Raw genomic sequence first — 15,231 nt, forward strand, 5'->3', positions numbered from 1 at the left:
TACCTAGACTTATATAAAGCCTTGGGTCACTAACAAATAAAAACTGAAAACTGGCTTGGACACTGATTTAAAACTTATGCTTAAAATTTATTAGAAGTATAACTTTTTATCCGTAACTCAGAATTTGGCGTGCCGCCAGTCTATGAACTCGTATCGACGATATCTACACAATGGTATCTCAGTCAAACCAAAAATATTAGCTATTGAAAAAGTCAACTTGAACCCATATATTGTTTACTTGGTCAAACTTAATCAATTTGGTTAAACTTGTTTAATCATGTATATTTTTTGATACGGGGTGTTATACACCTACTCTATTATCCTAAATCTTTTGTAAAAGTATCTTGGGTGGAGGATGAACCAGTGCAGCATGTCCATCTAATATTCTTTTGAAGGAAAGAATATAATTTCTTTTTCTAATTAATCAAATTTTTCTCCCAAAAAATATTATCTTATACATGTAAACGGCGTTAAACTGCCCTCCTTTTCAATATACTAGTTTAGGTATACATATTTTTTAATGAATATATATACCACTTTTATTTATTTATTTATTTTTGATAAATCGGAGAGAAGGAATTTAGGATAAAGTTTTGAATTCAAAATGAATTATTATCAATACGATCATTACTATCTGAAATATGTCCAAGGAGGACTAGGGCGACGTGAATATATATACTAGTTTAGGTGTTAGGTACAAGAAAAAACATTAGCTAGTTCCCACACAGTAATTATAAGTCAATGTAGAGGACTTGAAAACAGACATGGAGACAATTCCTGATACACCCCAAAGTATGCAGCGCGTTATTATGCTTATATTCCTGCTTCTTTGCTTAGGAGCCATGCACATAGAAGCACAAATAGCAGCTGGGAGTACTCTTCCTCCTTATGAACGTAATTATTGACATTTTTTTTTTAAAATTTTTCATGATATGATACTAAATTATTTATTAAATTTATTTATTAAATAACATGATATATCCATAATAAGTTTTGTACGCATATGTAGTTGAAGCTCTTAAAAAAATAGCTGCAGAGCTAAAGAAGAAAGACTGGAACTTCACCGTAGACCCGTGTAGCGATCAAATTAGCTGGAATATACCAGTTCCCCCACAAGAGAAACTGTACAACTCTACCGTCACTTGCAATTGCTCCGCTGGCGTCTGCCACGTACAAAACATGTATGCACATGCGTTGCCTTGGTGTGTGTGTGTGTGTGTGTGTGTGTATATATATATATATAATATATATATATATTACTATTCAAACCTTGTAGGCCAATTCATAAATTTTATTACTATTACTTTTTAGTACACAAATTATGTTTAATTTTAAGTTTTAGCATGCAAATTCTTTCATTTTTCATACATGAAAATATCAAAAATTTGTGTACAGTGCAACAAAACAAATTTTCCTAATTGGCATATTTTATATTATTTTTTAATTTCTAAAATTACAAAGGTATATATATATATATATATATATATATATATATTGTAAAGCTTATAAAATAAAAACTTACGCGGAAAAACAAAAGGTGTCGGTATAATTTTTTATTTATTTTTTGGTAGAAAAAGTGATTCAACCAAATCAATTTAAACCGAAATGACCAGTGACCGTAATTGTTTATGTATTGTGTTGTGTTATTACATCAATTTTTTCTCATACTTTCAAATTCATATGCCTAATGGTATACAAAGATGGAAATTTTCTGTTTCTTTTATTCTATTTTCATTATTGTTTGACCATTGATAAGATCTTATTTCTTTATAAAAATAGTTATTATTTTTCTTTTATATTTATTTTATTTCTTTATTAATATTTTTAAATAATATGGCATCGTATTATTAGGGGACAAATAAGAAACACGGAAAAGGGGATGAAAATTCCAAATCCACTATACAATATTAATTATTATCTAGTTTTATATAAGAAACAATTTGGATTAATCGCATTTTAATCCTTCTAATTTGGAAATGTTCCAATGGCAGTTTTTAGGTTTAAAAAACTCACATTAGTAAGCTGTTAATTTTTAATTTGTTGTAAATTGGGCCACGGTCATCGACTTTTGGTTAACGAAAACTTTAACTCATCCCATGTGAATGTCAATGAGGTGTCGAAAGTGTGCAACTTTAAAAGTATATTAAAATGGGTAGAGTGGTTCCATGTACCACTATTTTTTACGAATATTATTTGTCATTAAAATGACAATGTTCTAATGGAAGATAAAAGATAGGAAATTAAAAATCTTATCTACACATTACTTTCCGCACTTTATACTTTTTATCCACTGTTAAATTAGATTATTTCAATGATTTATCAAATGTATCTGTAAAAGATATGTACATGGGAGGGGGGGCATTGAAATTTCTACATATACAATTTTTAATAAAATTTAAATATAAAATAATAAAAAATTCTCTATTTCTTTTTCCATTTTCAAGAAATCACTTTCTAGTACTTTCTATATTAAGAAAGAAAAAGAAAAAAGAATTATATTTTAATACCTCATATGCATCTTATATGGGATGGTGGTTAAGTTTCTATTGGTCCAAATTTGAACTATCTAATTTGCAATTAAAAAAAAAAAAATTTGAAGTTCAATATCATCAGTTTTAAAAATGAAGGTCAAAATTGTTGCAATATTCCCAAACGAGGATATCAAAACTCAATTAAGTCAAAATTATTATTTTTAAATTAGCAGGAAACAGTGGTTTATTGCCACTCACTCTCTGTGACATGTGTGACGCAATATAATTGATTTGATTATTATTATTTTTATTGTTACTTGACATTGGGATGGGACGCCATATTTTGCAAGAAAAAAATATTGGATTTGACACTAGGATGTCCCGTGGAGACTTTTTGAACTGATCGATGAGTCATGGGATAATTCATGTCATATATATTATATATATATTTATGTATATATGCAATGCAGATCTCTCAAAGGGCAAGATCTTTCTGGTGTGCTTCCACCATCTCCTGCAAAGTTACGACACATTAAAGCAGTGTAAGGGAAACGTATGCCTTTATTATTAACTTTATATATCGACTATGCTTCCATGAATATTCATCTGAATTAATTAAATATAGTTTAAAAAATATAGGGATTTCACACGGAACTACCTTAGTGGAAAAATACCACCAGAATGGGTTTTCACCAAGTTGGAATCTATGTAAGCATATTTGTAGACTTGATGTGTGAAGTTTCACATTGGTTGGAAAAAAAAACGAAGCATGTCATATAAATGGGTATGAATACTTTTTTTTTGAAAAACCGAGGGTTGGATTGTAAAAGGATTTTTTATATCCAAAAAAAACAATATCTCATGCGGATAGACCTCAAGAAGAAGAATTGTGAAGTTCCACTCGTACGGATGATTTGGACTGTCACATAATGTGTATAAATTATAATCAGTGTCAGCCAGACACATACTCATTTTGCTGAATTGATCATAGAATTTGTATATTGCAGTTCCGTCGCTGTGAACAAGTTAACAGGACCAATCCCGGACTACCTTGGAAATATAACCACTCTAACATATCTGTATGCAAACATTAAATCACTTGTAAAATTAACATTTTATTTTTATTTTTTATCATTTGGTTTAGTATGTATTGCTCAACATGAAGAAAATTACTATATTTTTTCAGGAGTTTAGAAAACAACATGTTTTCTGGAACCATTCCCGGTGCGCTTGGGAACCTGATCAACTTGAAACATCTGTCAGTTTCTTTTTATTCATTTTCTTGATTTTAATTGCTGTCGTTTAATTTAATTGTTCATTTACCGATTATCCATGATTTTAATAAGCAAAATATACTGGATAGATTGAAGTTCATTTTTTAATATATTATTTAGTTTACATATGCAGCAACCTTAATGCTAACAATCTCACTGGAGAGTTGCCTATGGCTCTCTCTTATCTCACCAGATTGGGAACGGTGTAAGGTACACTTAATTTAATGGAAACAATTTTAGCTAGATTCTGCCTTCAGTCATATGTCGCATCAATTTTTATTATTAATTAAACAATATTATATTATATATCTTCTTTCAATTTTGGGCTTGGCTTGCAGTAGATTGAGTAGCAACAACTTCACAGGAAGAATACCCAACTTTATTAAGAATTGGAAAAATCTTACAATATTGTAAGTATAATTATTTTCACTGTATATGCATTCTACTTAATGTATTTATTTTTTTTAAGTAGCTAGTTTGTTTAACATTAATTCATACAGTCAAGTTGTGTCATTAATTAACAGAGAAATTCAATCTAGCGGTTTGGAAGGACCAATCCCTAGTACTATATCTGAGCTGCATTAGCTGTGAGTTACTTTCTCTTTCTATCTCTCATTAAGTTTCATGCATATATATGTATATATAGTTCTTTAATTTCCTTTTCATTCTCCAAAATCTTAAGGTGCCTTCAAGATAGAAAATTAAAAGTTAGCTAATAGTGTTCACAATGCTAATATGTACGCAGAATAATTAGCGACTTGAATGGTGGAAAGGACTCGTGGTTTCCAACCTTAGGATATATGGAGAACAGGACAAAACTGTAAGTAGCTCAAATGCTGCAGAAACCTATAATATTAGAGTCTTTTACGATCAAAAGCACGCAAACTCTGCTTACTTAAAGTTAGATTTATGTTACAGGGTGCTGAGAAGCTGTAATCTTATTGGACCAATCCCTAAATATTTGAAGGATATGAAGAATCTCCAGATCTTGTAGAATATCAATCTATTTCCCCTTTTTGCCTAATTCATGCCTTTCATCTTTGAAAGCTTGTAACACTAAAAATTAAATACATGCTTCATCTTTGAAAGCTTGTAACACTAAAAATTAAGGTTTGGTTGAGCCAATCCTGTTTTATTAATTCTTAATTTATAAAAATTAATTAGCTTGGTTTTCTATTGTAGAGATCTCACATTTAACAAATTAGAAGGAGATATCCCAGATTTTGAATTTCTGGTATGTTTTCTTAAAGTTGTTTGTGATGTATGCATTAGGATGCATATATATATATATATATATATTAAATTTGTGGCTAGGATATGTAATATGTGAAGTTATTGATGTATATTTATTTAATGTGGATTATATTCTTGTTGAAATACCACCCGTCCAAAAACCTAAGTTATTGAAAGGTGGACCAACTTTGCACGTAGATATATGGAAGCAGGCTTAACTAAGGTGCATGTTACAATTCTCAAAAAAAAGAAAAAAAAAAAAAAAGAGAGGCTATAAGAAGAAGAAGAAAAAAAAAAAGAGTATTTCTGCTTTTTTAAAGTAAGATCCTCCTATGTAATAATTGTATTCTAAAATTTTAAAGTTCAACTCAATTACATAAAATCTAGTGGTCATGATGAAAAGAGATTACTTTAAAAAGTAAAATACAACTTTTTAAAGTTTAATTGTAGATATATTTTTATAAAATAATTTTTTGATAATAGGCAAAATCTTTCATCATGTGAGGAGCGATACATATCCCACCAACTCTTGGTGGGATGTGATAAACTGACTGTGCTGCAGCCATGTCACAGTCAGCAGCCATGTCATCGTATAGCCACGTCATCATACAATCTGGATCAACAAGTGTCTGCTTCAAACAAATCACCTCCAAGTGATAAAAACAAAATTGGTGCAGGATAAATGTTATCAGCGATAAAGCTGGTGTAGCTGGTGTAGTTATCTGTCATTGGTAATCCTTATTTTGCCTTTTCTTGTAACTAACGTATGGTGAAATACTTGTATAAATAATGTTGTAAAAGTCCATATTAAAAAGAAAAAAAGAGAACGTGCAGTAAACAGTTAAGTAATACAATATACACAAAGCACACTTTTTATTCCTTTCTTGTTTTTTATCATGGTATCAGAGCTTGGAAAATCTCCAAAGCTTAATCTGAAAGTAGCTTTGGAAATTGAACCAAGGTTAACCATCCAATCTTTTCATCAATGTTCCAGTTTGATATCTTTAAAACTTGATTTTTCAAATTATCTACTATGGAGATATGCTTCCCTTGGTTTGAAGTTTGGGAATTCTACATCACATTACTAATGCTGAATGTCCATTAGAAGAACTTCAGATAGAAACTAGTGGAGGCAGTGGAAGCAGTAAAGTTTGTAATCCAAATTATCAACTATGGATCAACAATGATGGCCTGTTTATAACTTGGTTGCTCGGGACAATGACAGTAGATGTACTTAGCTTCACCTTCGGCCTGGAGACAGCTTTCAGTGTTTGGCATGCCATTGAAGAGCAACTGCTGCCAGCTACGAAGGAGAAGGAAATCTACTTAACTAATCGTTTGATGGGTTTGAAGAAAGGATCTGCAACCTTAGATAAGTATCTCAAAAACTTTAACTCTATTTGTGATAATTTATCTGCAATTGGAAAACCAGTGAATGACTTGGATAAATGCTTTCATTTATCTAGAGGATTAGGCCATACTTATCAAGATTTTAGGTTGTCTATGTTGTCAAAGCCCCCATATCCGACATACATGCAGTTTGTTCTCTCTTTAAGGTCTCATGAACAGGTTCTAAGTAATTTTTCAGGAGAAAAACAGGGCCTGAATCAAGAATATGCATTTGTTGGCCAACGAAGTCATGGAACAGGAAGAGGACCTGGTGGTAGATTCAGTTCCCATGGACGTGGTTTTGGACCCACAAGCTTCTCTATGCCAAATCATGGAGGTTTCAGTCCTACAAACTTTTCTATCCATAATCGTGGAGGAAGTCATTTTTCAACACAAGGCCGTGGCAGCTATTTTTCCCGTAATATAGCTCCTGCACCAGTTTCTAATAGCACTCAGACCTTGAAATCCTCTCAAAAAGAAGCAAAGAAGCAGTCATATGTCAAATATGTGGTAGACCCTATCATACTGCTTCCAATTGTTAGAACATATATGATCCTATAGATGAACCCGGTGAACACCACGAAGCTAATGTTGCCCATAAAGTTCAAGAAGAACCCACATTCTTTGCAGATTCTGGAGCTACATCCCACATGACTAATGACCCAGGTACCTTATCAATTTCTAAACCTTACAAGGGATCAGATGTTATCTATGTGGGTAATGGGAAAGCTTTATCAATTTCCCATATTGGAAACACTACACTTAAATCTCGTCAGAAAAATATTTCTTTAAAAAATGTCTTGGTAGTTCCAGAATTGACAAAAAATCTACTTTTAGTTAGTAAATTGACTGATGATAATGCTTGTAGTGTGGAATTCACCTCTTCTGGTTTTTTGATTAAGGACCTCAACAATCAAATAATAGCCAAGGGGCATAGACAAGGTGGACTGTATGCTTTGAATGATGACAGCTACAATCAAGCGTTGGCAGCAATAAAAGGTGGAGGTGGTTCATCTGAAATATGGCATCTCAGATTGGGTCATCCAAACACTCGGTTCTTACAAACCTTAGATAAAAATAAAAATATTTCTGTTTCAAGTTGGATAATAAATTCTTCTGTGTGTGAAAGTTGTCAATTAGGGAAGCAATGTAAACTTCCTTTTGGTACTTCCAATATTCTTTCTACTGCTCCTTTGAATAAGATACATTGTAACCTATGGGGACCTGCTCCTATTTTATCTACTCAAGGTTTTAAATATTACGTTATTTTTATTGATGATTACAGTAGATTCACTTGGTTTTATCCTTTAAAAAGGAAATCAGATTTCTATGATACTTTTCTCAAATTTCAGAAGATGGTTGAAAATCAATTTGATAAAAAAATTAAAATCTTTCAAAGTGATGGTGCGGTGAATTGCAATCACAGATATTTATATCTCGTTTGGATTATTGTGGTATTATTCATCAAATTTCTTGTCCAAGAACACCACAACAAAATGCTGTAGCTGAACGAAAGCATCATCACCTTGTTGAAACAAGTTTGACTATGATGTTTCATGCTGAGATACCACCTAAATATTGGGTAGATATTTTTTTGACTGCTACATATTTGATAAATAGACTGCCAGCTTCTTCTTTAAAAATGGAAATTCCATATAAAAAATTATATGGACAATTGCCACATTATATGGGTCTTCGAGTTCTGGGCTACAGATGTTATCCATATCTTAGACAATCGGGAAATAATAAGTTTATGAAGAAAACTTATCCGTGTATTTTTATTGGCTACAGTCCTTCTCACAAGGGGTACATATGCTTGGATCCAAAGACGAATCGAGTATTTATTTTAAGGCACGTTGTATTTGATGAAAAATTATTTCCTTTTAAAACTAATATTTCTTCTATTGCACAGGAATCGCTTGAACTGACTACTTTTTTAGCGCTGATGAGTAGTATGCCACACTCAAAGACCAAGGCTCACATGACAGTCAAATCCAAAATTGGTCACCCAACCCCTTACCCAACAGTTCATAAAACAAGAACCAGTCCACAGCACCTATATTACCCACCAGCTGTTGTGATGAGACAACCCACTTACAACCAGTCTTCTCTTCCTCACCTACCACCTGCTGCCTTCCATCCCAACCGGTCCCCACTCAAACACATACCCCCATGTCACCTACCTCCTCACCTACCCCTTGCTGCACTACATCACAACTGGTCCCCACTCACTCATAATTACTTTTTGATCAGGTACCACCCTCACCTACAACACCAAACCTGAGCTCCTCTTCTTGTGACTTCTCACACATGCCAACCTCTCGTTTCTCTCAAACTCATAGCCTCACGTCCCCACAGTCTCCTACAACCATCACAGTTTCTCCTAATCCCACTCAAGACATCTCCTCTCAATTATTTCTGGACTTAGATTTCCCACCGTTACCTTCTCCTTCCCCTCAATGCCCCATTCAACCTCATCACCCCATGCTCACACGCCATCAGCTCAAACAAAACCCCCACCGTCTCATTGAGCTTCATCCTCATAATACCACCAACATTGCTCTTCTCCTTGAAACAACCCCTGTTCCCGTTCCCAAATCAGTTAAGACAGCCCTTACTCTCCCTGAATGGCGCAATGCCATGCTTGAAGAATTATCTGCTCTTCACGCCAATGCCACTTGGGTCTTATTACCTCGGCCAATGAATGTTAATGTGGTCGGTTCCAAATGGGTCTATCGTGTGAAATACAAAGAAGATGGTTCTTTGGATCGTTATAAAGCACGCTTGGTGGCCAAAGATTATACGCAAATTGAAGGCATCGACTATGATGAGACTTTCAGCCCGGTGGTGAAACCCACTTCTATTCGGTTGATCATATCCATTGCTCTTTCCTATGGGTGGCCGGTTAAGCAACTTGATGTAAAAAATGCCTTTTTGAATGGGCATCTTAAAGAACAGGTTTTCATGGAGCAACCTCCTGAATTTGTTGATCGTTCCAACCCAGATTATGTGTGCCTTCTCAAAAGATCTCTTTATGGCCTCAAACAAGCTCCTAGAGCTTGGTTTGATCACCTCTCATAGTGCTTACTCGTCTTGGGTTTCCAGTGTAGTAAAGCTGACTCTTCTTTGTTTATTTTTAAACATACCACTGATATCGTTCTTCTCCTCGTCTATGTTGATGATGTTCTCTTGACAGGTTCTAATACTTCTTTACTTGCTGCTTTGGTCACCGGCTTAAACACTGATTTTGCTCTAAAGGATCTTGGTTCTCTTCATTATTTTTTGGGTATTGAAGCTCGGCCTTTTTCTGGTGGTTTGTTCTTATCTCAAACCAAATATGCTCATGATCTTTTGCAGCGGGCCAATTTGTTAGGTGCTGCTCTCATGGCCACCCTGATTTCTTTCAAACAAACCTTTCATAGCCAAGATCATCTTCCTGTCAATGCAACCGAATATCGAAGTCTGGTGGGAGCACTTCAATATCTCACATTTACACGGTCAGATATTCAGCAAGCTGTTAATTATGTGTGTTAGCATTTTCAAACTCCCCAACAGCAACATCTTCGGGCCGTTAAGCGTATCCGCCGATATGTTTGTGGTACCATGGACTATGGTTTACGTTTCTTAAAACACAGCTCCAATTGTCTTCAAGGCTGCTCTGATGCGGACTAGGCTGGCTTCCCTTTAACTAGATGCAGCACTATGGGTTTTTGCATTTACTATGGTGCCAACTTGATCTCTTGGTCCCCCCAAAAAACAACCTACTGTTGCTTGTTCAAGTACGGAAGCTGAATATCGAGCCATGGCCTCCGCTGCCGTCGAACTCACTTGGATCTCTCACTTGCGGCAAGAAATCGGTATCTTGTATGACAGGCCACTGAAGCTGTATTGTGATAATCTTAGTGCTTTTCATCTCACCATTAATCTGGTCTTTCATAATTGAACCAAACACTTTTAGCTCGACTATCATTTCATTCGAGAGAAGGTTGCCTCTGGAGAAATTACCACCCAGTACCTGCCGTCTTCTTCTCAAATTGCAGATCTGTTTACAAAACCTTTCAGCCGTTCTCAATTTCTTCATTTTCGTGACAAACTAGGAGTTCACAAGCTCCTACTCGCCAGTTTGAGGGGGGGATGATAAGCTGACTGTGCTGCAGCCACGTCACAGTCAGTAGCCATGTCATCGCATAGCCACATCATCATACAATCTGGATCAACAAGTGTTTGCTTCAAACAAATCACCTCCAAGTGATAAAAACAAAACTGGTGCAAGATAAATGTTATCAGCGATAAAGCTGGTGTAGCTGGTGTATTTATCTGTCATTGGTAATCCTTATTTTGCCTTTTCTTGTAACTAACGTATGGTGAAATACTTGTATAAATAATGCTGTAAAAGTCAATATTAAAAAAAAAAAAAAAAAGAGAAAGTGCAGTAAACAGTTGAGTAATATAATATACACAAAGCACATTTTTTGATCCTTTCTTGGTTTTTATCAGGATGTATGCATTCTTCAAAATTCTTTGTTTTACATTCCACCCGTGCTGGTGGAATGTTCATTTACTAAATATAATAGGATTATATATGTATATATTTTCTATTGGAAATGTCACTTATGATGGGATATTTTTCCGGACTGTTCTAAACAAAATATTCCCCATAAAGGATTGACTCTATATATAACTGTTGTTTTCTTGTAAACTATCGCAACTTATGATGAACCACACCACATGGATGCTGGTGTAACAAGTTATAATGAACGACAGCCCTTTAATTAATTCAATGTTTATTAATCTGTTTGATACTTTTAGTTTGAAAAAAAAAAAAAAAAAAAATTGGTCCAACAATCGTTATGAGTATCCTTATCCATACATTAACTGAACAGGTACTTGACAAGTAACCTGCTTAACGGTACTATTCCCGACTGGCTGATAGTACAAAAGGCTAAGTAGTATGTTCTCCATCACAATTTAGATAGCTTTTCGTACGTTTTCCATTTCTGTTAATTGTATATACTTGTCATGTGATCACTAAAGTGCAATATATATTATCAGACATTGGGTTTATTTCATCAACTTAATTGTTATAATCGAATTCTATTTATTTATATTTATTTTCTATACCTCTTTCAAAGAATCTCTAATATATTTATTTGAGACCCATAATTAGTTAATTAAAGAAGGAATTATATATTCATGATTGTTTTTTGTGCAGCAACACTGATCTTTCCTATAATAATTTAAAAGTTCCTGAGAAACTTGCACCACCTAATTGTGGAGAAACATTGTCATCTCTACCAGCCGAGTTATTTCATCTTCGTGTATTTTCATTTGTCCAATATTATCATGATACTATACCAAAATATTTTGAACCCAATATTTTTTTTTTTGATCGGTACATCAGGAATTTGTTCAGAAGCTTTTCTTCACATGAGAACTCGTAAGCATTTAATTGAACTTAAATGTAAACTTTAATTTCTTTATCAGCCGATCGTTTTTTTTTTTTTTAATTGACATAAATTAACATGACACTTTATTAATTTGCTCATTTTTATTTAATAACAATAATCAAAGAGTACCCGTGGCCTACTGCAGGACGGATCAGAGACGACGTTGCAAAAAAGGTAACTATATATGTGTAAGCATCTTGATTAGAATCAGACCCAAACATATGCTTATAATTGCTAGGTAATTCATCCCCATGGGTAAATTGGCTTCTAATTTCTAATTGTTTATGATCATTGATGTTGAACACAGATAGATACTCATTACACATAAATTGTGGTGGAGAAGCAACCAGAATTGGAAAAATCTATTATGAAGGGGACAATTACAATGTAGAAGAAACAGATTTGTACATCCCCTTTGGTGGTACTTGGGAAATTAGTAATACTAGACACTTCTGGTATGTAGACAACTCAGAGCAGATATACACAACCAAGAATGTATCCATACTTCAAATGAATAACTCAGAATTGTACACCAGTGCACGCCTCTCGCCTCTTTCTCTCACCTATCATGCACGTTGCCTAGCAAATGGAAATTACACTGTCAAACTTCACTTCTCAGAGATAATAATTAGAGGCAATAAATCCTTTCGCAGTCTTGGGAGACGAATATTTGATGTTTACATTCAGGTAATATTAACTTAAATTGCATTTTACCATTACATGCTTGATTAAATATATATTTTTATGAAAATTTAATAATTTAATTGGACAAATTTATTAATTAATAATATTGTAGGAGAAATTTAAATTGCTGGATTTTAACATTCAAGAAGAAGCAAAAGGGGTTGACAAGGCAGTCGTTAAGAAATTTAAAGCAGTTCTGGTGAAGAATAAAATTCTAGAGATTCGATTTCATTGGTCTGGGAAAGGAACAACAGCCGTTCCAAGAAGAGGAACATACGGTCCTCTAATATCAGCTATTTCTGTGGATGCTGGTAAGTTCTACAAGTAGAACATATATCTTAAAGGTCAAAACAACATAGATATATAAATTAATATGTGAAAATCATTAACTCATTTTTTTTTGAGTTTGACTCTCTCTCTCTCTCTCTCTATATATATATATATATAAATTAATAGTCTATTTTTTAATGTAGACATTCGTATTTTTATCGTCAATAATATCATTTTAGATAATGATTTTTCTATTAAAACTTGTATAAAAAAAATACGGTACAAATAAGACATATAAAAACTGCATTTTTATACATCATTTCTAAAATATCTACGTTCGCACTATAAATTCCCATTTAAATTAATATCTAACCTCAATCTTTATTTAGTACAGTTCCACTACCCGAATGGGTGAGCTTGTACCTCTACTTGCTTCCCTAGTTAATAAAATGGTGGTATTCAGTACGTACATATATATACATATAAGCCCCTCTAATATATGGTGGTATTTTGGACTTGACTAGTACTCTACTTCTGTGCAGAGTTCAAGCGTCCAGTAAATATTCTTTTCATACTGGCTGGGGTCATCATTCCTGTATTGTGTCTCATTTGCATTATATCGGGCATTCTTGGGTGGAAATGCTATTTAAGAGCATCAAGGGAAAAAGATGATGGCCATAAAATACAAATTTGCGGTGGTAAAATTGATCTCGATCATTGTTACCAATTAATTATTGTCATTTAACCATACTCAAGATCACACTATAAAAATAAAACAACAAATGGTATTTTATTAACTCAAATTGGTCCAAATATCCTTATTAATCTTATTCTTTTTGGACAAATTTAAGGGGTCTAGATCTGCAGACTGGTTTTTTTACCTTCAAACAAATTAAAGGAGCTACGAACAACTTCGACCCTACAAACAAGATCGGAGAAGGTGGATTTGGATCTGTCTACAAGGTAAAAACATATATATATATGTATAGATATATATATATGTATATATATCTTATTAATCTTCTCTTAACATAGTATAACTTATTCCAATTCCTTCTCGATACAAACTATGGATATAATGTTAACAAAATTAACATTTGCAATAATGCAGTGTACACTGTTGGATGGCTCAATAATTGCAGTTAAGCAACTTTCTGCAAAATCAAAACAAGGAAATCGTGAATTTGTGAATGAAATAGGGATGATTTCTGGTTTACAGCATCCGAATCTTGTTAGATTATATGGATGCTGTGTTGAAAGAAATCAATTGTTGTTGGTATATGAATACATGGAAAATAATAATCTTGCGCGAGCTTTGTTTGGTGAATTTGATTTCCTAATTATAATATATATTGTTTAGTTTCTAATTTAGTAGAATTAGGAGCCATAAAAACTTTACTTTATTACATATATATGTATATATATATATATATATAATTTTGAATTCATATTTGATTTTACTACAAATACTGATTACAGGTTCAGAGGATGGAGGATTGAAATTGAACTGGCCAACAACGCGAAATATAAGCATTGGTATAGCAAGGGGTCTTACTTTCTTACATGAAGAATCAACATTGAAAGTTGTTCATAGAGACATCAAGACAACCAACGTACTACTTGATGGGGACCTTAATCCTAAAATCTCTGATTTTGGTTTGGCAAAACTTGTCGAAGAGGATGACACTCACATCAGCACCAGAATCGCCGGAACCATGTGACTATTTTTTCTCTTTAAATTCATTTTATAATTTTATAATATATAATTTAGAATTATTATATATATTTACAAAAGCTCATATTGTAGAGAGTAACTATAGTTCATGATCAACAGAGGATACATGGCACCAGAATATGCATTGTGGGGCTACTTGACATACAAAGCAGATATTTACAGCTATGGTGTTGTTGCATTGGAAATTGTTGCTGGGAAAAAACAACATGAAATATCGACCAAGTGAGAATTATGCGGGCCTTGTAGATTGGGTAAGATTAATATCTTTATTTCATTTCATTATATTTTTGTTTTTATTATTTTTTAAATATGTGGAAGTAGAAAGCTCAAATTTTGACAGTTGCTTCACGATTTTCATTCAATTCGATTATCCTCATGATGAGTTAGTTATATTAGACCTAAACATATATAATATTGAATAAAATTAAGTTGGGTGTTTTTATCAGGCTCTTGTTCTACAACAAAAAGGGGATTTAATGGAGTTGGTGGATCCATTAAAGAGAAAAAATATACTTTGTATTTTTGTGAGCTGTAATGGGTGAAATATTACAATCATTCAAGTCTTAAATATCTAAAATCCAACTACATGCTGATGGTTAAATCCCAAAATTTTATAGTTTTTAATTAATTAATTAATTAAGAAAATAATGAAGATCATGAAGTTTTCAGGAACATGTCGATGGTGACTTGGGGACATTGCAATGTATATGTGGATTTGATTGGAAACA

The 15,231-nt window shown here is 33.2% G+C and overlaps 1 protein-coding gene and 1 pseudogene across 1 annotated transcript; both read left to right on the forward strand.

The window, feature by feature from the left end:
• Window positions 1-15,231, forward strand: part of LOC125420718 (probable LRR receptor-like serine/threonine-protein kinase At1g07650) — a 78,649-nt pseudogene that overhangs the window by 23,263 nt on the left and 40,155 nt on the right.
• Window positions 5,825-7,589, forward strand: LOC132799321 (uncharacterized). Its single transcript, XM_060816200.1, has 2 exons — window positions 5,825-7,033; window positions 7,270-7,589. Exon 1 carries the CDS (start codon window positions 6,197-6,199, stop codon window positions 6,926-6,928), a length of 732 nt encoding a protein of 243 aa, XP_060672183.1. The 5' UTR covers window positions 5,825-6,196; the 3' UTR covers window positions 6,929-7,033; window positions 7,270-7,589.

The sequence above is a fragment of the Ziziphus jujuba genome, chromosome 1 (assembly GCF_031755915.1).
Source record: "Ziziphus jujuba cultivar Dongzao chromosome 1, ASM3175591v1".
NCBI classification, from domain to species: Eukaryota; Viridiplantae; Streptophyta; class Magnoliopsida; order Rosales; family Rhamnaceae; genus Ziziphus; species Ziziphus jujuba.